The sequence below is a fragment of the Peromyscus maniculatus genome, chromosome 7 (genome assembly GCF_049852395.1).
Source record: "Peromyscus maniculatus bairdii isolate BWxNUB_F1_BW_parent chromosome 7, HU_Pman_BW_mat_3.1, whole genome shotgun sequence".
NCBI lineage: Eukaryota > Metazoa > Chordata > Mammalia > Rodentia > Cricetidae > Peromyscus > Peromyscus maniculatus.
Window position 1 is genome coordinate 54,165,491 of NC_134858.1, and position 23,869 is coordinate 54,189,359.

Consider the following 23,869-nt stretch of genomic DNA (forward strand, 5'->3'; position numbering starts at 1 on the left):
GAGGAGGACCTGCAGAGGGAGGAGGACCTGCAGAGGGAGGAGGACCTGCAGAGGGGGAGGACCTGCAGAGGGAGGAGGACCTGCAGTGGGAGGAGGACCTGCAGAGGGAGGATCTCCAGAGGGAGCAGGACCTCTGTATATCTCAGACAGCAGCCTAAACAAAGAGAGGATTGGTTGTTCTGCTGTCTACTCCCCTTGATCTCATGTCCATTATTTTTTTATTTGTTTTGTTTTTCTTTTTTTGCATTTCTCATTTTTTATTCGAGAGAAAAGTTGCTTTTGCTCTACAGATTTTAAAAAAACCAAAAAAAATGCCTTAAGAAACATGAAAGTTGGGGGAAGGGATGTCACAACCTCATGAAAGGGGGTGGAGCAACTCCTTCAAATCAACTTCCTCACCAAGTCCCAAAACATCAGTCACCCCCAGGATGTTTTGTTTTTCAAGACAGAGTTTCGTTGTGTATCCCAGACTGTCCTGGAACTCGCTCTGTAGCCCAGGCTGGCTTCCTCCTCAGAGAGCCACCTGCCTCTGCCTCCAGAGTGCTGGGATCAAAGGCGTGCGCCACCACTGCCCAGCCCATTTGAAAAATGTTCTTAAGCTGTAAATATATTTTTTCAGATAGGAAGCAAGCATGTTAACCACTCTTGGTTTTTTTAATTTAAAGAATATTGTCTAAATTAGGAGTCTTTTTATAATTTACCGTATGCAAATTGGGCTTCGAGTCCCTGTGATCTGGGGTAGAAAACAGTACAACAAGTGACACTTGAAGGCACTCAGAAGTTCATACTAGGTTGGTTATTCATTCTGTTAGCTCTCATTACTCCAGCTGGAAGGCTCAAAGTGAAAGCAGAACATTAAGGAAAAGAAGCCATCTCGGAGGCCTGGTGGTGTTGCCTCCATAGTTTAATGATAAAAAAGATGTGACGCTACTCAGAGGGTCCAGTACAGCAGGACTGAGAAGCTTTATGGTGCCACCATCCTTGGTTTGTGTCACGTAGTTACACCTTAACCAAGATGGTGGCCAAGTAACATGACGGCCTCCATCTTGAGGAAGTCACCAGCAAAGACAGTGGTAAGCTACATGGTTCCTTTTTCTCAGGGGAGCTCAGCTCCCATCAGGCAGGAGTCCCTGTGGACCCACGTATCCCACAGATGAAATACAGACTTCTCTGCCCCTTCGTTCAAACAGACTCCTTAGTTAGTTAGCGTGGATAAAGGAGGGAGGCAGCAGTTAGCAAAATAAAGAATCAGGGGAAGCGAGGTTGGAGAGATGGCCCAGCGCTTAAGAGCACTGGCTGCTCTTCCAGAGGACCCGGGTTCAGTTCCCAGCACCCAAAGGGTGTAACTGCCTGTAACTCCATTCCAGGGGATCCAACATCCTCACATCAGTGCCCATAAAATAGAATAGATTATTTTTTAAAACAGAAGAAATCAGAGGAAAGAATTTCATAGTTTCAGCTCAGAGTAACTATAATCAATTTGAAGTCTCTCAGATAGCTTTTAGGGAGGGAGAGAAGAAATTCACCTTCATCTAATTTTAGTTTGAAATGGTAATTGGGCTGTCTCACCCTTCTTATCTCCCAAGAGACAGCGGAAGAGATACAAGCACTTTGAAAAATCCAAAGGTCTGTCTGTCTCCAGGTCAAGAGTAACTTCTAAAATTTCCTTAAAAATATGTCTTTGCTTCAAACTGGGATCAGGTTACCTCAATAGCGGGAGGCAGCCCCATCAGACCTGGTGCAGTTTAGTGCCTGGTTACAGATTTCTAGTCACCAAATTTTCCTTCCTTCCTTCCTTCTTTCCTTCCTTCCTTCCTTCCTTCCTTCCTTCCTTCCTTCCTTCCTTCCTTCCTTCCTTCCTTCCTCCTTTCTTTTCTTTTCTTTCTCTTTCTTCCTCCCCCCCTTTTCTTTCTTTTTTCTTTTTTTCTTTTTGAGACAGAGTTTCTCTGAGTAGCCCTGGCTGTTCAGGCTGGCTTCTTACTCAGAGATCTGCCTGCCTCTGCCTCTGAGTGCTGGGATCAAAGGTGTGCATCGTCACTGCCCAGCTCTCACCAAGCATTTCAACTGGCTTCTTAGAGTACACAGACAGTAGAGTTCAGTCTGTCTGAGTGGACCTTCTAATTAGAATGGTGGGGGAGGGTGCCAGCATCTTAAGGGACACACCTTCCTATCATTTTAGAGTTTGGCCTGATTTCTTACCTTGATGAGTCTGCAGTCCTCAAAAGAAATCCCAGATGAACCCCCAAAATGATGCAGTCTAGGGGTCTGGATTTCGTTTGTTTGGTTTGGTTTGGGTTTTTTGGCTTTTTCGAGGCAGGGTTTCTCTGTGTAGCCCTGGCTATCCTGGAACTGGCTTTGTAGACTACGCTGGCCTCAAACTCAGAGACCTGCCTTCCTCTGCCTCCCAAGTGCTGGAATTAAAGGTGTGCACTGCCCAGGAGAATCAGGTTCATTTTCTCTGCCAGTTAAAGAATTCAAAGGCAGGAAAATCTGAACTGCAACAGGTTACAGCAGAGAAATCTCAAGCAGTTCTGATGGAGGGCGTTTATAGAGGGTGAGGAAACACACACGTGTTTCAGAGACACATAGAGAAAAAGACCGTCTGCAAAGCAGAAGGACTTGACAAGCCAAGAAATCCAGTGTCTTCCCTAGGGCTGGGGTTTAAAGCCTCTGAAGAGCTCCCCCACCCTACTTTAGGGTTGGTCAGTTTGAAAAGGGATGGTTGATTGGTCAGCAGCTCTTGTGTGACCATCCTGAGCAGGCTTTGAACTTGTGGAGCCAGTCCATCAGTCAGGAGGGTGAGGAGGATGCTGGCAGTCCTGGAAACTGACCACCTTTATTACCTGCCATGGCCCTCTGGCCCCTCTCTGTCTGCCTACCGGGGGAGTCTGTCTAGCCCGCCTCTCATAAAGAAGACAAGTCATTTTTGTGTGTTTTGGGGTAGGATAGGTTGGGTAGGGATGGGTGGGATTGGAAAGTAAATCTAGGACTCTGCACATGCCACAGGGCGTCTACCACGGATCTACATCCCCAGCCCAAGTTTAGTGTTTCTAAGGGAATAAAACCTTTTCTGTTTGTCAGCTGCTGGAGAATCACTGGGCCTTTAACACGTGGCTGTTGGAGTGTTGATAAGCCTTACTCCTTTCCTTCCAGTGGAAGGAAGTCATTAACACTAAAGAGCTTTTCATGTTTAATAGCCTAATTAGCTCTGGCCTTCCCCTGGAGTCTGAAGCTTTGGGAGCTTTTCTTGTTCAGCCTTGGTTTCCTATTGTTCAGTTCTCAGTGTGATGTAAATCTTTTCATTGTACTTAGCTTTCTTCCCTTTGGTTCTTGTGTAGTGTTGATGTAATAGATGGGAGAGTACTGAGTTTCAGAACCATTCCATTTATTTTCTTTGAGAGGGTGGATGGATATTAAGTTTTTCTTCATAGTTATTTGGCTTTAAGATTTGTAGGGCTTTGAGTTTAAAGTTAATTACTTTTAGTGGGCAGAAGAAAGATTTTCTATCATACAATCCATTGATATCAGAATAGAATCTCTGTTAAGTAAGTTACTGCTGTCTTTTTTGTTTGTTTTTATATAGCACAGTATGGCCTTCATTAACTTACTATATAGCCCAGACTGGCCTTAACTACCTGATCATCCATGTACCTCTACAGGCTGACATCTTCTAAAGAAAGGGAAAAAAAAAAGTTTTTGTTTTTGTTTTTGTTTTTTGGTACTAGGAATTAAACCTAGGGACTCCTGCTAGGCAAAGAAAAAAAAAAAGTAAATACTCACTATGTAAGATTCTGTGCCAGGCGGTGGTGGCGCACGCCTGTAATCCCAGTACTCAGGAGGCAGAGGCAGGTGGATCTCTGTGAGTTCGAGGCCAGCCTGGTCTACAGAGCTCCAGGACAGGCTCCAAAGCTACAGAGAAACCCTGTCTCGAACCCCCCACCCCCCCAAAAAAAGATTCTGTGTGCTAGATGTTTTTATTTATTTATTACGTTTGTGAGTGAGTGAGTGCGTGCGTGCGTGTATCTGTGACTGTGTTGAGTGCAGAAAAATGTGCCATTGTGCCTGTGTGGAAGTCAGAAGAACCCTGATCTCTCCTTCCACCTTGTATCTGAGGCAGATGTCTTTTGTTTCTGTAGCTTGTACTTCAAGCTATCTGGCCTCAAGTTACTGGGCAAGTTACTTTGCTTCCCACCTTAGGAGTGCTGGTTTTGCTCCCTGTTGCATCTGATTTTTGACATGGGATCCAGGGATTGAACTCAGGTCCTATCAGGCTTGTGAAAGTAAGGCTGTAACTCACCAAGACCTACATGTTGTTTTAAGTAATTGATTCTGAGTTCTAGAAATGTTATTGTCTAGATTGCTGAGAGTAGTCTCATTAATTATTTATAAACCAATTATATTTACCATATCCTTTCTGACAGGACTTGCTGTTTGAACATAGAAGACTTAACTGAAAAGAATATATCCTGTTTGGATAGATGAAATTGTGATAAATTTTATGTCCTGCTTTATTTACTATGAATTGTGAAACATAAAATTTCTTGTAGCTAAGTCCTGCACAAGGCATCATTTAAAAAATACACACATTGAAATATTGCAGTTTCTCTGCTTTTGAAGAAGAGCATCAGAAATAAAAAAACAGCTGAAACTGACTTTTAAAATAGTTTGGTCACCTGTAGAGTACTTGAGAGATCTAGACAAGAGGATGGAGCATTCAAAGCCAGCATGAGCTACATAGTTAGACTGATTGAAACAATAACAGCTAAAATAAAAAAGAGTTTGGTCCATGAAAAGAGCAATTAAATACCTTGAAGGAAAAGTCTATAGAAATCAGCTAGACTATATATTTTCTAAAAAATAGTGTGCCTGTTGTATCTGTTTATATTTTTAAAAATAGAATATTTTGTTAATTCTTTGACAATTTTTGTTTGTTTGTTTTTTGAGACAAGGTTTCTCTGTGTAATTTTGGTGCCTGTCCTGGAACTCGCTCTGTAGACCAGGCTGGCCTCGAACTCACAGAGATCCACCTGACTCTGCCTCCCGAGTGCTGGGATTAAAGACGTGCGCCACCACCGCCCAGCTAATTCTTTGACAATTTAATACATGTAAACAATGTATTTTGATAATTTCTACCCCTCAGTTTATCCCCTCCTATTTCCTTGGAACCCTTACCATGCCCTGCTTCATATCTTGTCTTTTCTCTGTAACCCCTGTAGTCCTGTGTGTGCTGTGCTGCCGTGGGATGCTGACTGATGCTGCCGCAGGTCATGTAGCTGCCGTGAGTTCCAGAGTGCAGTCACCCTGTCATGCCAGAAGAGAGCATTTCACAAAAATTCCCATCATCTTCCAGGATGTTCTCTGGGCCCTTATGGTGTTGATAGAGCCCCATTTAAGGCTGAGCATTCTCTTACTGACATACTGCTCAGTTTGACCTGTTTGCACTAACTGTTGCTGTGGAGAAAAGTGTCTCTGGTCATGATCGAGGGCAGCACTATGGTTGGAACCACAAATATTCAGGTGCCAGTTTGTCAACATACCTAGTAGACGAGGTAGTAGTAGTAAATTCTCTCTTAGGGTCTAAGACCTCCAGAATAAGGAGCTTTTGATCAGGTAGGTTTGCAGTACCAGGCATGAATTCCCTCTTTGGAACAGGTCTCAAATCCAGTCCAAAAGCAATTTGGTGCCACCATAACCTTTGGGCCACTCTTTTACTACTGGGCACATCTTAACCTTGTAGGTTGATATTGTAACATTCAGGGTTCACCAGCTGAAGAAAAAAAAGAAAAAAAAAAAAAAAAGGACATGAGGGCTCTTAGATATGGAGGAGGAGAAGGTTTATTATAGATATGAGGGGGAGTGTAGCCAGAGCATCTGGAAAGATCCACACTGAACCTGGCCAGCAGATTGAACTGGGCCATGAGAAGATAAAGGGAGAGAGAGTGTGAGAAGAAGAGAAAGGAGAGGGACCCAGGAGCCAAAGAGGTCAGCAGTGAGCCAGGAGACCAAGAGGGCAAGAGAGCCAAAAGACAAGAGGCCATAGAGCCAAAAGGGCAGCGGAAGTTGTCTAGGGATCAGAGAAGCTGGGGGTGGGGTATGGAGGTTTAGGGTAGGGGGTGGTGTTTGCCAGCCAGGATGACTTAGTAACGAGTACTTGTGATTCTGAGAGCTGCTGGGAGAACCTGGTGGCCAGTATCTGCTTTGATATGTTACCAAAGCAGCTCAGTTAGCCATTTGTCCTGAGTTTGAGACCTAACACCGATATCTAATACCACTGATACATTTTCTCCCCCAGCAGGCTCATAGCGTCTTCCAGCGTTAGGAGAGCTAGCTCTAGCAAGGAGAGAGTTTTCATGTCAGCTCCAGCTTGGTTTCTCAATGTCCTGTGACAAAGTGTATTGTATCTTCAGCTATGGGGTCTTACCATCTAGTTCTGGAGGCAGCTGTATTAGTTACTTTTCTGTTGCTGTGGTAAAATACTATGACCAAAAGCAACTTAAGGAAGAGTTTAACTTTCTGTTCTAGAGAGCTAGATGTCCATAATGGCGGGAAGGCATGGTGGCAGGAGCAGGAAGCTGAGAGGTCACATGTCACCCAAACACACAGGACGGTGGGAAGCAGAGAAAGAGAACTGGGTGTGTGGTGCTGCTATTAAACCTTTAAAGCTGGTCCCCAGGGACGTTTCCTCTAGCAAGGCCGCACCTCCTGAAGGTTCCTTAGCTCCCCAAGGGGACCAAGTGTTCAAATCCATGAGCCTATGCAGACATTTCTCACTCATTCAACCACATTAGACTGTTGTGATGGTGTACGCCTTTAATCCCAGCACCCCAGAGCTAGAGGCAGGGGGAATCTCTGCGAGTTTGAGGTCAGCCTGGCCTACAAAGTGAATTATAAGCCATCCAGGGCTACATTGTGAGATCCTGTCTTAAACAAACAAAACAACTCAAAACAAAACAAAAACAGGAAGAACAACAAATACCACAGCAACCAAGAACAATGACAGTAGTGCGTGGTTGTGGGCCTCTGTCCTCCCTGACCAAGAACTGAAATGGCAGTGTCTTAGTTTTATATCGCTGTGATAAAGACCCATGACCAAAAACAACCTGGAGAGGAAAGGGTTTATTTCAGTATATACAGTTGTATTCTGTCTTAAAGGGAAGTCAGGATAGGAACTCACGGCAGGAACCTGGAGGCAGGACCTGAAGCAGGGCCATAGAGGAAGACTGCTTACTGACCTGTTCCTCATTAGCTCGCTCAGCTTGCTTTCTTATGTCACCCAGGACCACCCACAGTGCACTGGGTCCTCTCATATCAATCATTAACCAAGAAAATGCCCTACAGACTTGGCCTACAGGCAATCTGATGGAGGCATTTTTCTCATTTGAGGGTCCTCTTTCTAGATGTCTAGGTTTGTGTCAAGTTGACAAAAACCAACTAGAACAGGAGATAGCCTGTGTCTGGCACTGAGAGTATTTATTTAATAACCCATATCTTCTGGAAGAAGTGTTGTCCATCCACTGGGTTCAAATTACTTCTTTTTTTTTTAAATTACATCCTTAAGGCCTCTCCACTGATGCAGCAAACTGAATCAGACAGAATTGGAAAAGCCCAGGTTTAATGGGTAAAGCATTCCTCAGAGAGGAGACGGGGCCGAGAGACTGGAAGATGCAGCTTATATACACTGTGGGAGTGATCTTGAGCCTCTCTGGGGGAGGAGCTGGGTTTGGAAGGCTTTGAAGGAGCGCATTTGGGGAAAGAGATGGGGGAGGGACGTTGAGGTAGATCTTCCATCAGAACATTCCAGACTCTTCGGGTATAGGGATGCCAGGGTGCCAGGGGTTGAGGTGGAGCTCCCACCCAAACATTGAGTAGCTTACAAAGTGGTGGGTTCTTATGTAGGTTTTACTTTTATTTATATATATATCCTTATTTTTGGCTAACTCTTCCCATCCTCTGTTCTTGCGTATCCCCCTGATAACCCCAAATATTTCTTGCATTTGTGTTTTTTAAAGATTTATTTACTTATTATGTATACAGTGTTCTGTTTGCATGTATCCCTGCAGGCCAGAAGAGGGAGCCAGATCTCATTTTAGATGGTTGTGAGCCACCATATGAGTGCTGGGAATTGAACTCAGGACCTATGGAAGAACAGCCAGTGTTCTTAACCTCTGAGCCATCTCTCCAGCTCCAGCTCTCTGTTTGTGTTTTTAAGCTGCTGTAAGAATCATCCAGTAAGAATTTATACTGTATCAAGCTGATAATAGAAAAATAAATAATTTAATTTTAAAAAAGGACAAATACTATAGAATTGTATTACATGAAATATATAGAATATACAAATTCATAGAGACAGAAAGATTAGATGTTATCTCAAGATGGAAAAGAAAGGAATAGAGAGCAATGATTTTGTAAGTACAGAGTTTCTGTTTTGCGTGATGGAAAAGCCCCACAAATGGACAGTAGTATCGGGACATGATATCATGAATGTAATTAACCAATACAATTAATGTAATTAATGAATATCATAAATATAGCTATTGAATGAATACTGCAAATGTAATTAATATCATGAGTGTAATTAAAAAAAATAAAAGCCGAGCGGTGGTGGTGCACACCTTTAATCCCAGCACTTGGGATGCAGAGGCAGGCGGATCTCTGAGTTCGAGGCCAGCCTGGGCGACAGAGTGAGTTTCAGGAAAGGTGCAAAGCTACACAGAGAAACCCTGTCTCGAAAAAACCAAAAAATAAAATAAAATAAAAATAAAGGGTAGTGGTGAAGATGGAAAAAAAAAAAAAAAGAATTATCTAGGAACTGACCACAGTTGAAGGTAGAGTAGGAATACAGATGATAAATCACTGAAATGTTAACTTTTGTTTTTCTTGTTTCAAAGAATGTCTTGTTATATAGCCCAACCTGCCTACAGCTCTAAGGCAAGCCTTCTGTTGTCCTTCCTGTTCAACCTCCCAGTTTTGTTATACCACATCTGGCTTCAACAGTATTTTTACCTGGCTAATAAGTCATCAGGTACTCTCTCTCTCTCTCTGTCTCTCTCCTTCCTTCCTTCCTTCCTTCCTTCCTTCCTTCCTTCCTTCCTTCCTTCCTTCCTTCCTTCCCTCCTTCCCTCCTTCCCTCCTTCCCTCCTTCCCTCCTTCCCTCCTTCCCTCCCTCCCTCCCTCCCTTCTTTTCTTCCTTCCTTTCATTTTCTAAGTTTTTGAGACAAAGTTTCTTTATTTAGCCCTGGCTAATCTAGACTTAAGATCCTTGGGATCTGGTAGTTGGCGGTGGCACACACTTTTGATCCCAGCACTTGGGAGGCAGAGCCAGGTAGATCTCTGTGATTTCAAGGACAGCCTGGTCTACAGAGCAAGATCTAGGACAGGAACCAAAACTACATGGAGAAACTCTGTTTCAAAAAACAAAGATCCTTGGCATCCTCCTGCCTCTGCTTCCCAAGTGCTGGGATTTATAGGCATGCATCTGGTGCATGAAAAGTATTATGAAAAAACTGTTGTTTAAAATCTTTTTGTTGTTTTGGTTTTTCAAGACAGGGTTTCTCTGTGTAACTTTGGCTGTCCTGGAACTCACTCTGTAGACCAGGCTGGCCTCGAACTTACAGAGATGTGCTTGCCTCTGCCTCAATATTTATTGGCCTCCTGAAATTCATTTAGCCCCCCCCTTTGAAGATACCTTAAAATTCATGAGCCTGAACGTAGCCATTATAAGATCATTAGTTATGCTCCTTGTGAGCTGCTTGTTTTTTCTTTGTGGTTCTTAGTTGTTCTTTTGCAGAGCTGCCAGCTTAAGTCGTGCTGAGATCAAGAAAAACGGGCCTTGGTGGTTCGTGTTCCTGGAGTTGTATCTATGCCAGTGGATGCCCACACACTCCAGACGAGAATTTGACATTGCTGCTGCTGTTGTTGCTGTCATAACAGTGGTGGTCACTGCTGCTACTGTTTCTGGGATTACCATTTCATAATTGGTTACTATAGCTAGCACAGTGGAGACCCTGGCAGCAAAAGTAGCTACCACAGTTAATCTTTCATTCTGTTGGGCATGATAAATTTAATTCAATAGTTATATACATTTCGATTGGCTTTGAAAATTATAAATTTATAAACTCCAGTTCCATTTGCTTTTGGGATACCATCTTACAAGGACTCCAATTTGCAGTAAGGCTCGTTAAGGAAGGGAATGGCTCAGGTGCCTTTAGCCTACTGGCTATGGGTGGGATAGGACCTCTGTTGGTCTTTTCTGTGTCCAAAACACAGATTTCAAGCCCAGCACCATTTTGAGATCTTTGGCAGCAGTTAACTCTGCAGCTCACACACGATTGAGCCTGTCTGATAATGAGTATTCAGAGACTGGTAATGCCTGGGGGGAGCTCACCAACCTAAGACAGAGCACCTGTGTGGCCTGGCCAGGCATCTTCATGACAGGTAAGGTGACTTGCTGACATCCCACGCAACCTAACTCAGAAGCTCATTTATTAATAAAAGGGGGACCTGTAGGGCCCTGGCTCCCATTTTGGGTAGCTGTTGCCTTGCTTGCTGACCTTGACCTTAATATCCTCCCTATGCTAATTCCCTGTCAGGTTCCATCCTCCTGAATGCTTAAGGAAAGATCCTTGTCTGTGTATTCTGCATAATGGGTGTTAACAGCTTAGATGCAAGATTGTAAAACATCAGTAGCGAACTTCTGCCCTCCAGTGTTCTCCGGTTGTGCTGTAAGCCTGTATTTAAGACCTCATCCCTCCTTCAATAAATGACATTGAGGGGTGGCGGAGGAGAAACACCAAAAAACTTTAATTGACTGAATTTGGTGGTACATGGCTCCCAACCTGTACTCATAGTTCCTGAGATGTGAAGTACACAGTGTCATGAATTCCAGGCCAGCCTGGTCTACATAGAGAGATCTTTTCTCAAACAAACAAACAAGTAAGTAAATAACAAACTAAAACAAATGAAAATCCAGAAGCCTGGACCTCCAAAACTTAGTAGTAGGAAGAGGCAATCACTGACCAGGGAGGGGTTCAGGTATTTTGTGGATTACATTGTGAGATCCAGGATAGCCTGGGTTATGATGTCATCATTTTTCTTAAAAATCAAAAAAAAAGAGAAAGAAAAGAAAAGGGGCTGGAGGGATGGCTTAGTGATTCAGAACACTGGCTGATCCTTTAGAGGACCTGGGTTCAATTCCCAGCAACCACATATCAGCTCATAGCTGCCTGTAACTCCAGCTCCAGGGATCCATGGCACCAGGCATGCATGTGGTACACATATCTATGCATGCAAGCAAAATACCCAATCACATAAAGTAATTTAAAAAAAAAAACCCAAACAAGTATAAACCAAAACCAATCCAGAACAAAACCATGCAAAATTTTGATGAAATACTGTTTATTATTATTATTATTATTTTTTGACACAGGTTTTCTCTATGTAGTTTTGGTGCCTGTCCTGGATCTTGCTCTGTAGACCAGGCTGGCCTCGAACTCACAGAAATCTGCCTGGCTCCGCCTCCCGAGTGCTGGGATGACGGTGTGCACCACCGCTGCCCGGCTGCTTTGTTTTTTTTTTTTTCCTTTTACTGACTATGCCATACCCAAGAAGTCACTTTCAAATGCAAATCTGTTTTCATACCTAAGAGATCACTTTTATTTCTGTGTGTGTGTGTGTGTGTGTGTGTGTGTGTGTGTTTGTGTGTGTGTGTGTGTGTGTGTGTGTGTGTGTGTGTGTGTTTGTGTGTTTGTACACAGCAAACACTCATGTCCACTGGACTATATCCCTGGCCCTGTTTATTCTTGTTTTTTTTTTCTTCCAGACAGGGTTTCTATTTGTAGCCCTGGGTGTCCTGGAACTTGCTCTGTAGAGCAGGGAGGCTTGGAAAGCACAGAGATCTGCCTGCCTCTGCATCCCGAGTGCTGGGATTCCCATGTGCTACCACTGCTTGGTTTCTTGTTGTTTTTGTTTGTTTTTGAGACAGATACTCATGTAGACAAGACTGGCCTCAAAATCCATATGAGCTTCTGATCATTCTGCTTTCACCTCTTAAATGCTAGGGATATAGTTCTGTGTTACCATACCTAGCTTGGTACAATGTTAATGGAAAAATGTAGTTTTAGTTTAGAAATTCATTAAACACCTTTCAGCAGTGTTCCAAACTTGTGTGTGTTTGTTTAGATCCTGTTTCTTCTGTTCCCTCAAGGATTGATGTGGATTGATGATTAATAGATATAAAAAGGACAATAATTCACACTGAAGGGAAGATGGGGAAACAGGCACAAAGTGAAAGTAGTTTACTACAAGCACATCACAGGATAACGGGAAGGAGAATGTCACTTGAAATACAGAGGTATTGGCTACGTTAGGGTTTTACTGCTGTGAAGAGACCCCATGACCATGGCAACTCTTATCAAGGAAAACATTTAATTGGGGCTGGCTTACAGTTTCAGAGGTTTTAGTCTGTTATTGTCATGGTGAGAAGCATGGCAGCATGCAGGCAGCCATGGTGCTGGAGAAGGAGCTGAGAGATCTACATCTTGATCCTCAGGCAGCATAAAGAGACTGTGACACTAGGCCTAGCCTGAGCACACGATACTTCAAAGCCCGCCTCCACAGTGACACACTTCTTCCAACAAGGCCACACCTTCTCCAGCAAGGCCTCACCCCCTGGTAGTGCCACTACATATGGGCCAAGCATTTCAACACATGAGTCTCTGGAGGCCATTCCTATTCAAACCACCACAGGTAGCTTACAAAAATCCAGACATCGAGTTTTGCTGATTTAGGTGTTTAGTCTAAGGTATCCAGCTACATTTTCCCCGATGTATGTCCTAGATGAAGTAGTTCTTTATTATTATTGTAACAAGTAGACTCTCGGTTGGTGCAGTGTTGTTAAGGTGAACTTGTGCTCAGAAGCTAGTTGTCTAGTCACTGTTCTACTGCTGTGTGGAGACACCATGACCAAGGCAGCTCTTAGAAAGGAAGCATTTGATTGAGGGCTGGCTTAGCCATTGTCATATTGCTGTGAAGAGACATGGCCGAGACAAATCTTACAAAAGGTAGCATTTGATGCCAGGTGGTGGTGACACACCTTCAACCTCAGCACTCAGAAGGCAGAGGCAGACAGATCTCTGTGAGTTCGAGGACAGCCTGCTACAGAGTGAGTTTCAGGACAGCCAGGGCTGTTACAGAGAAACCTTGTCTCGAAAAACCAAAAAGAAAAAGAAAAAAATAAAGGAAGCATTTCATTGGAGGGTGGTTTACATTTCAGAGGCTTATTCCATTATCATCATGGCAGGGACCATGGTGCCTAGTGGCACACAGACAGGTATTGGAGCAGTAGCCGAGACCTTTACATCCTGATCTGAAGGCAGAGAGAGAACCTGGGCCTGGTATGAGCTTTTGGAATCCCAAAGCCCACCCCCAGTGACATCCTTCCCTCAAAGAGGCCCCGCCTCTTGTTCCTTCTAATCCTTTTAAGAGCTCCTCTCCCTGGCCTAAGGGCGCCATTCTTACTCAAACCACCAGTCTAGGCCTGGGCTCCAGGCCCGTAATCTCAGCTTTATGGAGACCAAGGTAGAAGAACCACAGTTCAGTGCTTGCCTGGGCTACAGAGTGAGTTCAAGGCCAATGTGGGCAGCGTAGAGGGGTTTGTATCTCAAAATAGAAGGAAGAAGTCGCGGCTGGGAATGTAGGCGAAAACAATCTGTGCTCATGATGGCAGTGTTAGTCTTGGCTCTACCACTATAGTCTGGAAGCAGAGAGGAAGGACTTCGGGAAGAAGTAGATGTAAGAATACTATTCTGTGTGGTCACAGAGCCCCAGAGAAGGGATTGCCCCCTTGTAGGCTCCTCCTCCTCCTCTTCCTCCTCCTTTTTTCAGATGGTGTCATACTGTAGGTTTCTAATTTGAAGCTGTGCTGTTGGGTAAAATGGATTAGAAAGGTTGAACTGATGTAGACTGAAGGCACATAACAGGAAACCCAGTTCTAAAGAACTCTGTCTCTATTGAAAGAAATTTTTGTGTGAAACAACTGGATTAAAGAAGAAAGAAACAGGCTGGGCAGTGGTGGCACACGCCTTTAATCCCAGCACTCAGAGGCAGAGCCAGGCGGATCTCTGTGAGTTCGAGGCCAGCCTCGGCTACAGAGCGAGATCCAGGCCAGGCACCAAAACTATACAGAGAAACCCTGTCTCAAAAAACAACCCCCCCCCCCAAAAAAAAAGAAAGAAAGAAAGAAAAAAGAAAAGAAAAAGAAAAAAGACACAATCATGTATTCAGAGATTACCCTGTGCTAGGTATGGCTGTAGGTGCTTTCTCATCCATTGTTCCGTTTAGCCTTATATTTTCAGAGGAGAAAAATGAGACTCAGAGAGTCAATGACTTGTTCAAGTAACACATTGAGTGAATGAGAGAGGATGGACTCTTTACTCCCAAACCCACTCCACATTTGTTTCTTGATGATTATATGGCAGGTGTCCCAACAGACAGGTGGTTGTTGTTGTTACTGTTTTGTATGTTTGTGTATGTGCACTCCTGTAGAGGTCTTCCATCTAGTGTCTCCCTCAGTCACTTATCTGTCTTCCTTGTTTGAACAGGGTCTCTCGCTAAACCTGGAGCTTACCAGTTAGCTAGGCTGGCAGTGGTGAGCCCAGTGATCCTCCTCTCTGCACTCCATCCCAAGCTCTGGAATTATGGGCCCACATGGTGATACGTGGCTCAGTTTGGGTGTTGAAATTGCATATTGTGCAGCAGAAATTAATAGCCGTAGAGCTATCTCCCCAGTTCTGTGGGCTTTAAGATAGGGTCTCACACAGGGACTTGGAACTTGCTGTTTAGGGTAGGCTGGCTGCAAGCCTCCCATCTTTGCCTTTCCGGTGGCTTTTTAAGTGGCTGTTTGAGGATCAAACTCAGGTCCTCCTGCTCCATTGCCCCAGACCTAGAAGCAGCTATTGTTCTTTTTAAATATTTTATTTTTATGTGTGTATGGTTGAGTGCCTAAGGTGGCCAGAAAAGAACGTTGGATCCCTTGGAGCTGGAGTTGTGAGCTGCCTGATGTGGTTTCTAGGAACCAAACTTGGTTCCTCTGCAAGAGCAACAGCACTCTTAATCTCAGTCATCTCTCCAGCCTCTGGGAGCAGCTTTCTTACATGTCTGTTCTTTACTCTTCCAAGTTACTCAGAAATGTGGAAGTCAGGGTATTACCCGTGGGACTGAGAGTACAAACATACTTTTCTTGACTTATTATACCTAGTCTCTTGTCCAAAATTCATCTCTAAGTAGCAGCTCTTGGGAGTTTGGTATAATGCAGAGACTATGTTTTTATGTTTTGTTATCTATCTATATTATCTAGAGACAAGGCCTTCCTGTTTAGTCCTGGCTGTTCTGGAACTCACTATGTAGACCAGGCTGACCATGGAATTCACACAGATCCTTTTGCCTCTGCCTCCCATTCTTCTGACATTAAAGGCATGCACCACCATGCCTAGCTATTTCTTAAAGAAGTATTTAGTTAAAGATTACTAGATAATTAGGGATGTCCAAACGTTGTTAACACCCTGTCCCTTCCCAGAATGTATAAATGGGATACCTACAAGTTGGCAGAATCCTCACATTGGTTTCTCAAACTACATAACAAAGGCTATTATGGTTGGAAAGGACAAAAATGGAAGCCATTGGAGTTGCCTTTACTAGGGAAAACAGTGAGCCTAAAATAGTATCACATCCCTAACGCAGTTTTAGAGAAATTAATGCCATTGTTAAAAGCTTTAAAGGCAAGGGTGATGATCCTCACCATATCTCCCTTTAATTCTGTTTGGCCTATGCAGACGATAGATGGATCTTGGAGAATGAATTGACTATCACAGAGTGAACCATGTAGTAACTCCAATCAAATCTGCTGTGCCTGATGTAGTTTCTTTATTTGAGCCGATTAATACATCTCCTTATATCTGGTATACAGCTATTGCTCTGACAAATGCGTTTCTTCTCTATACTTGTTCATAAGGACCACCAGAAACAATTTGCTTTCATCTGTCAAGACCAGCAGTAGTCCTTGACAGTTTTACCTCAAGGGTATGTTAGTTCTCCAGCCCTGTGTCATAACTTGGTTTGAAGGAGTCTTGATTGTCTGCCTCTTCTACTGGTCCACTAAATTGAACACATTATGCTAATTGTACCAAATAAGTAGAAGGTAGTGACCAGTCTGGACTTGTTGGCAACACGTATACACATTTATTTATTAAAGTGAGAAACAACTCCCAACTCTAGGAGGGGTTCCACAGGAGGAATTTTTAGCATTACACCTTTAAAGAATTTTATTATGGGGCTGGAGGGATGGCTCAGCAGTTAAGAGCACGGGCTGCTCTTCCAGAGGACCAGGATTCAATTCTTGGCACCTCATATCAGGTCATAACCATCTGTAACTGTAGTTTCAGGGGATCTGACATGCTCTTCTCACCTTGAGTACTGCACACATGTGATGAATAGACATGCATGCAGGCAAAACACCTATATACATAAAATAAAAATAGATCTTAAAAATAGTTTTATTTATTTGTTTATGAAACAGGGAGGGCCTCATGTATCATAGTTGGCCTGGAATTCTGTGTTCCTTCAGTCTTCTGAGTGGTAGAATTTTAGGCATGTACTCCCCATGTACAACTAGGGGTTGAACCAAGGGCTTTGTGTACTTTAGGCAATCACTCTGCCAACTGAGCTTCCTCGACAGCCTTATTTATGAGATAGGGCCTCACACAGCTTGGGCTGGCTTTGAAATCACTGTCCTCCGACTTACCTTGAACTAATGGTAATCCTCCTGCCTTAGCCTCCTGAGTGCTGGAATTATAGGTGTGTGCCACTAACATCCAATCTTGTTGGTTTTCTTCTCTCTGATTCTATTATTTCGACATCAGTCAATAACGTCCAGAATGTCATCTGCTTAATTTCCAGATTTCATTGCTGTTTTATGGCAGGTTCTCAAATATCTTTGGCCTTGTTGTTATAGTCAGGAACTTTCTTGTTGTTGCTTTTTAATCTAAACATGATTGTGGCCTTTAATACCAGTCCTTGGAAAGAAGAGGCAGGGGGATCTCTAAGAGTTCAAGACCAGCCTGATCTACATAGGTGTTGTAGGACAGTTAGGACTACTCAGTGAAACCCCCAAACAAACAAAAAAACCCACCTCAAAATAAGTCCCAAAACCCAAATAAACATGATTAACTTGATTTTGGAAGTGTAATTATACTCTCAATCTTTTGATTGTACTGGAACAAATCTTACTTTTACTGGAAGAGTCAGCTGAAGGGGATTCTAAGTAATAGTGCTAGTTTTTTGGTACAGTAATTCGGATCTTTTCCCAAAGGAATACCAATGCTGTTTGAACTGTGACTCCTTGCAGCTACTTAGAACCCTAGCTATATTCCAGTATTGACCTTGAGCTGAAGTAGTTTCTAAGCTGTGACTCATCTTTTGGCTTTTTTTTTTTTTTAAACAGGAAATGCACAGAGTATTAATTTGAAGAATTTCAGTTATCCCTCGTAAACAGTATGTTGCTTGTTAGAGTTGCTAGGACATGCTTTTCTGGTAATCAGCAGGCTACCATTGAGTGTATATGTGCTCATTGGTTGAGCATAATGCACTTGTAAGAAGATATATAAATCTGTCTAAGAAGACTGTGAAGATAAGACCATCCTTTCTGACTTCTTTCAGGGGTTCCATCTATTTCACCAGAGGGATGGAGATGCAGGAGGCTGAGGCTGAACAGAACAGGTGGCATGTGTGTGTGTTTGTATCTGTAAATATCACCTCACTGTTTACAGTACATTGGTCTCTCTTCATGCAGGGCCTTGTATAAGCCAAACCAGGAGGAATTGTTCCCGTGCTTAAAGCCAAAAACAACATCCTGACCAGCAGAGGGACAGAGGTCAGCTCAAGGCAAGAGCTATTGGGAGGGAGCTGCAGGACATTAAGAACTTTGGAGGATGTTACAGAGAGAAGCCCTGTCTCAAAAATCCAGGGGGGGGGGGAGAAAAGAACTTTGGAGGAACTGAGTTGTTTCAAAAGAAGACAAAGTGTAGAAAAGAACACTTGGTCTTAGCCAATAGACTGAGAAGTGATTAGAGAAGGGCCAGCACTACATCATGTGTTTCTGGGATTGAAGATATTCACAATCATAGAAGCAGAGAGTAGATGGGGTGGGCACCAGAACTGGGATGTGAAGAGAACAGAGATGATGGTAGTCAAAATGTGTGAAGTTTCAGTTACATCTCTGCATAGGGTAGTAATTACAGATAATAGTAAGGTGTTGTATACTTTTAAATTGCTAAGAACATATTTCAAATGTTTACATCAGGAAAAATAATTATTTCAGTTAATTTATAGGTAATTTGCTTGATTTAATCATTCTATACTGTATGAGTATATGTTTATATGTAGGTATAAAAACATCATGCTGTTCCCCATAAACATATCATTTGTCAGTACACATGAAAACAATACAAATTAAAAACATGAAACATTGTCTATGCAGTGAGTTAAAAAACAAACAAAAACTACACCCTGGGTGTGGTGACCCATGCCTTTAATCTCAGCACTGGGGAGGGTGGGGAGTGAGGGGGAATGGGGCTAGAGGCAGGTGGATCTGTATGGATTTAAAGCCAGCCTGGTCTGTAAAGAGTTCCAAGCCATAGTGAGATCATGTCTCAAAAAAGAAAGGAAGAAAGGTAAGATGTACTTTGAAGGAAGTATATGAAACCTGTGTGAAACTGACACTCTGGCTGGCCTGTCACTTGTTATGTAGACCAGGCTGGCTTAGAACTTGTGGAGATTCTTCTGCTTCTACCTCTTGAGCACTAGTATTATAGATTTGAGACATTACATCTGGCTTTGTTTTGTAGCAGTTGCCTGGGAGTTCAAACATTTCATTCTAGAGCAGCAGTTCTCAACCTGTGGGTCACAATTCCTTTAGGGTAGCATATCAGATATCCTGCATATCAGATATTACATTACAATTCATAACAGCAAAATTATAGCTATGAAATAGCAAAAATAATTTTGTAGTTGGGGCTTACTGTAACATAAGAAATTGTATTAAAGAATTGCAGCATGGGGCTGGAGAAATGGCTGGTTAAGAGCACTGACTGCTCTTCCAAAGGACCCGGGTTCAATTCCCAGCCTCCAGATGGCAGATCACAACTGACTGTAACTCCACTTCCAGACGATCTGAAACCCTCACACAAAACACCATGTAGGCAAAACACCAATGCACATAAAATAAAAATAAATGTAAAAAAAAAAGAAAAAGAAAAAATAATTGCATCATTAGGATGGTTGAGAACAACTGTTCTAGAGGGAGGTTCCTTAAAGCTCAGGAAGTTCCAAGTACTAAATTGAAACATTTCTTCCAGGAAGGAGAAGAGGCTCATGTTACTTAGGAAGTAGACAACTTGCAAGTCTCAAGACGTTCCTGAAGTTAACAAGATACACAGGACTCACACCACACCCACACCTCCCACACTCATTTCCTCACAGAAGTAGGAACAATTGTTAGAGGTAGGAGAGCAGGCACAGTTGTCTTGAAGGGTCTTTCTGACTCACATGCTGCCTGCAAGTTGTGCAGACAGCTCTAGGAATCCAGCTTTCCAGTATCATCACTCAGGTTGTGGGTGATGCAGTTGCCTTTGAATTAAGTGTCCTTGCTCCTGTGACTAATCTCAATAAACTCATTGGTTTTCCAAACTGAAGTTTGTGCGATTGTTGTTCTCATCTGTAGTTAGATACTTATCTGGGATGAGTAGACATTTGGTTTTCATCTCCACAGTAAGTTTCTCCTAACAGGCTTCTAGGGCATCATGGCTTATCACAGTGAAGGGTCATCTTAACAACTGGGTATATGTTGAACATACCCCTTCTGATCATTTATATTTCCCCTTTCTACCTATACAATGTTTGATATATGTTCCCACAGCTAAGCAATGAGAAAGGTGTGTTCTCTTACTTTAGTGTTTTATTTACAAACAACATCGGAAATCCATTACAAAAGTGGATTTAAATAGATTTGTTAAAGTAGGCATGGTTGCACACTCCTTTAATCCAGCATTTGGGATGCAGACATACGATCTCTGTGAGTTCCATGCCAGTCTGGTCTACATAGTGAGTTCCAGGCCTGCCAGAGCTACACAGTGAAACCCTTTCAAGAAAAGCATAAAAAGTGATGTTCACCAAAAGCATACCCCATTTGGGTTCTTCCTGGCCGACTGGGGCTTTGTTTGTTTGGGCATCTTGGCCTGCGTTTCTTCTTTCTTTCCTCGTTCTGATGCTGGCCACTCTATGGATGGAACACAAATAGATTTCTTGGGGAGTATTCTAAATTTGTTCTGTTGTCTTCTCTGAGACTCAGTTCTATGGTCTGGCTTCATTTGTGGGACAGCATGATCTTCTGAAAGTTTTTCTTCATGATCTGTTTAACTCTTTGATGCCCTGTGCTGGGTTGGTTTTTCTGCTTCTCTCTTCATAGTGGTATACGTTATAGTACCTCAGTTGCAAGGTCTAAAGCTCACCTGTGCTCCAGGCCTTGGACTTTCCCCTGGTTTATAAAGGTCCTTTGTGCTTTCCTAGAAAATCCGGGATGAACCAGGAGCTATGTTGTAAGGTATGCTGATCCTTCTGGGATTCTAGTTTGATAGTTGTTTAAACAGTATGTAGCAATTTGGATTGGGTTTGCAAGGGAGGATTATTGCCAAGTCTCTGAAGTAGGCCATTGCCCTTAGCCTTTATCCCTTCTTTTCTTTTTGTTTGTTTGACAGGGTCTCATATGTCCCAGGCTTGACTTCTGTGGAGCAGAGGATGGCTTCAAACTCCTGCTCTTCCTGTCTGCCCTCCCCCAGTGCTGTGATATGGATATGTGCCGATACACCCACGGCTCCTTTTCTTTCCTTCCTTTCCCCTTTCTCTACCTATTTCTCTGTGGAGCCCTGAGGCTAGCTGTGTAGACCAGAGTGGCCTAGAACTTTGGGCCAATTCTTCTGACTTTTTTTGCTTCTTGAGTGCTGAAATTACAGGCATGTATAACCCTTATCTTTCTTTCTGTTACACACACACACACACACACACACACACACACACACACACACACACACACACACACCTTGAGGAAAGGTCTCAATTATATAGTATAGTCCTGGCTATACAGAACATTCTATCTTCAAACTCCCAGAGATCTGCCTGTCTCTATGCTGGGTACATTTAAAGGCATGTGCCACCATGCCTAGCCTCTCCCCCCTCCCCCTTATTTTTCAACAGAAAAATTAGTGAAGAGAGATTTCCTTAGTCAGTAGTCACATAGTAAGTTGAGTCTCATGCCATTGAAGTAGCTATAGTTTAGTATTTTTCCTTGATATTGGTGGTAGCTTAAGAAAGAAGTATGGCTTAGTATGAGTAGATATAATTTTTTTGTATTGTTTTGTTTTGTTTTTTTGAGACAAGGTCTCACTAAACAGCTGTGGTTGTCCTGGAACTCACTTTGTAGACCATGCTGGCCTTGAACTCACAGAGATCCTCCTGCCTCTGCCTCCTGAGTGCTGGGATCAAAGGTGTGTGATACTATGCCCAGCTGCGTAGATACATCTAACTCTGAGTTGATTGATTGATAATATGCGTGTAGTTAAAGTTCATAAATTTCATCATTTTCTGAACTAATAGCCAAGAAAAGTTTCTAGATGGATAAAACAGAACCACAATGCAGTAATCTTTTAGCCAGTCAAAATATATATGCACAGAAATCTCAATTTAAATAATTCTAAAATGAAGAAATAGCTGTTTTGGCTAAAGACAGGGATACTGGCAGAGTGCTCTAATTCCCAGCTCTTAGGAGGAGTTATTTCTCAGTTTTTCTTCATGTATCCCAGACCTGTTTCCTCTCTCTGAACTGACTCTACTTTCTGGCCTAAGACGTAAAGAATAAAATTACACAAATTTTAACCCTTTTAAAATATTTTTCAATTAAAATTTGAAATTCCTGTTACTTGTTTATCTGTGTGTGTGCACATCTGTGCAGTGGAGGTCAGGGCAGTTGCAGGAGTCAGTTCCCTTCCTCCCGCCGTGTGGACCTGACAGTGAACTAGGGACACGTGCCTTTCCCCACTGAGCCGCCTTTCTAGCTGCCCACTCCCCTTGGTTTTGAGACAGGGTCTCATGTGGCCCAGACTGTCCAAAACTTGCTATGTACCCAAGTCTTGTTTGGGGAACAAATAATAATTTTTGCCTGCTTGTTTCTTTTATGTTTCCAAAATATGTTCTCTTTTTCCTAATTATTCTCACTTTGTTTGTTAAACAGGCTACTAAGCAGTTTCTTGAGGAGATCAACAAGTGGACAGTTCAGTACAATGTTTCTCCACTCTCTTGGAACGTGGCTGTCAAGTTCCTCATGGCCAGAAAGTTTGATGTGCTCCGGGCCATAGAGCTGTTTCACTCCTACAGAGTAAGTGAACGGGGCAGACAGACTGGAACGGTTGAGCTAAGTATTGCTGTTCTTTCTGCTGTACTTCACACACATTGATTTTTCTAGTTCTCTCCATACCTGTTAAAAATGGATCAATGCCCACCAGCCCTGAGAGCTGAGGTTGGACTGGCCAGTTCCTGGAAACACTGTTTATGCACCCAGAGCTTGCTTGTAGACCAGCATGCTACATGGTCGAGGCCACGGAAGTACTCAGATGGCATCCTGTGACAACTCCTTCTTGGAGTTTGAGGCCTTGCTCTCTTCTCTGCCTCCTGGCTACCCTATTTGGTACAATTCACGGATATTTAAGGTCCTTTGAAGTTTTAAAAAGCTGCCATTCTGATGAATGTTGAGCTTAGCCATTCAGGAAAGGGGGCGGGGTGAGCACCGGAAAAGAACAGCTGCATTAGCTAGGCCCTGTTCTTAGAAGTATCATTTTGTTTGTTTGTTTTGTCTTTTGAGACAAGGTTTCTCTATGTGCTAGAACTCAATTTGTAGACCAGGCTGGCCTCAAACTCAGAGATTTTCCTACCTTTGCCTCCTGAGTGCCGGGATTCAAGGCGTGTGCCACCACTGCCCAGCCTTAGTAGTGTTTCTGTGCAAACATAGCTATATCAACCTTTTGCAATTTTTAAAAATTTACTTTGTTGTGTAATATGTATGAGTATGTATGTGCACCATGTGCCCATACCTGGTGCCCATAGAGGTCAGAAGAGAGCATTGGATTCCCAAATACTAGAGTTACAGAAAATTGTGAGCTGACATTTGGGTTGCTGGAGATGGAGACATGGTCATCTGTCTACAAGAGCATGGGTGCTTTTAACTGCTGAGCCAGCTGTCCAGCCTCTTGATGATTTTTTTGTTTTTGTTTTTGTTTTTTGGTTTTTGGAGACAGGGTTTCTCTGTGTAGCTTTGCGCCTTTCCTGGAACTTACTTTGTAGACCAGGCTGACCTAGAACTCACAGAGATCCACCTGCCTCTGCCTCCCGAGTGCTGGGATTAAAGGCGTGCGCTGCTGCTGCTGCTGCTGCTGCTGCTGCCGCCACCACCTGGCTTGTTTTTTTTTGTTTGTTTGTTTGTTTTTTTGTTTTTTTGTTTTTCCAAGACAGGGTTTCTTTGCATAGCCTTGGCTGTCCCGGAACTCTCTCTATAGACCAGGCTGGTCTCATAGAGAGCTGCCTGAATCTACCTCTTGAATGCTGAGATTAAAGGCCAGCGCCACCACTGGCTATAATTTTTTTAAAGATTGATTTTTGTGGTATGTTTGCTTTCTTTGTTTGTAGCATCTTGGATAGAAATGCTGTGTTATGCTACTTTGTGATTAGAAAATTCCTTTGAAGAAATATACTTTTTTTGGGGTGGGGCCGGTTT

The 23,869-nt window shown here is 43.0% G+C and overlaps 1 protein-coding gene across 1 annotated transcript in view; it reads left to right on the forward strand.

Annotated features, from left to right (window-relative positions):
* Ptpn9 (protein tyrosine phosphatase non-receptor type 9) overlaps positions 1 to 23,869 on the forward strand; it is a 95,489-nt gene that overhangs the window by 29,516 nt on the left and 42,104 nt on the right. The window contains exon 2 of the mRNA XM_006971545.4: positions 22,334 to 22,477. Within this exon, the coding sequence (XP_006971607.1) occupies positions 22,334 to 22,477 (144 nt within the window). The remainder of the gene's footprint in view (positions 1 to 22,333; positions 22,478 to 23,869) is intronic.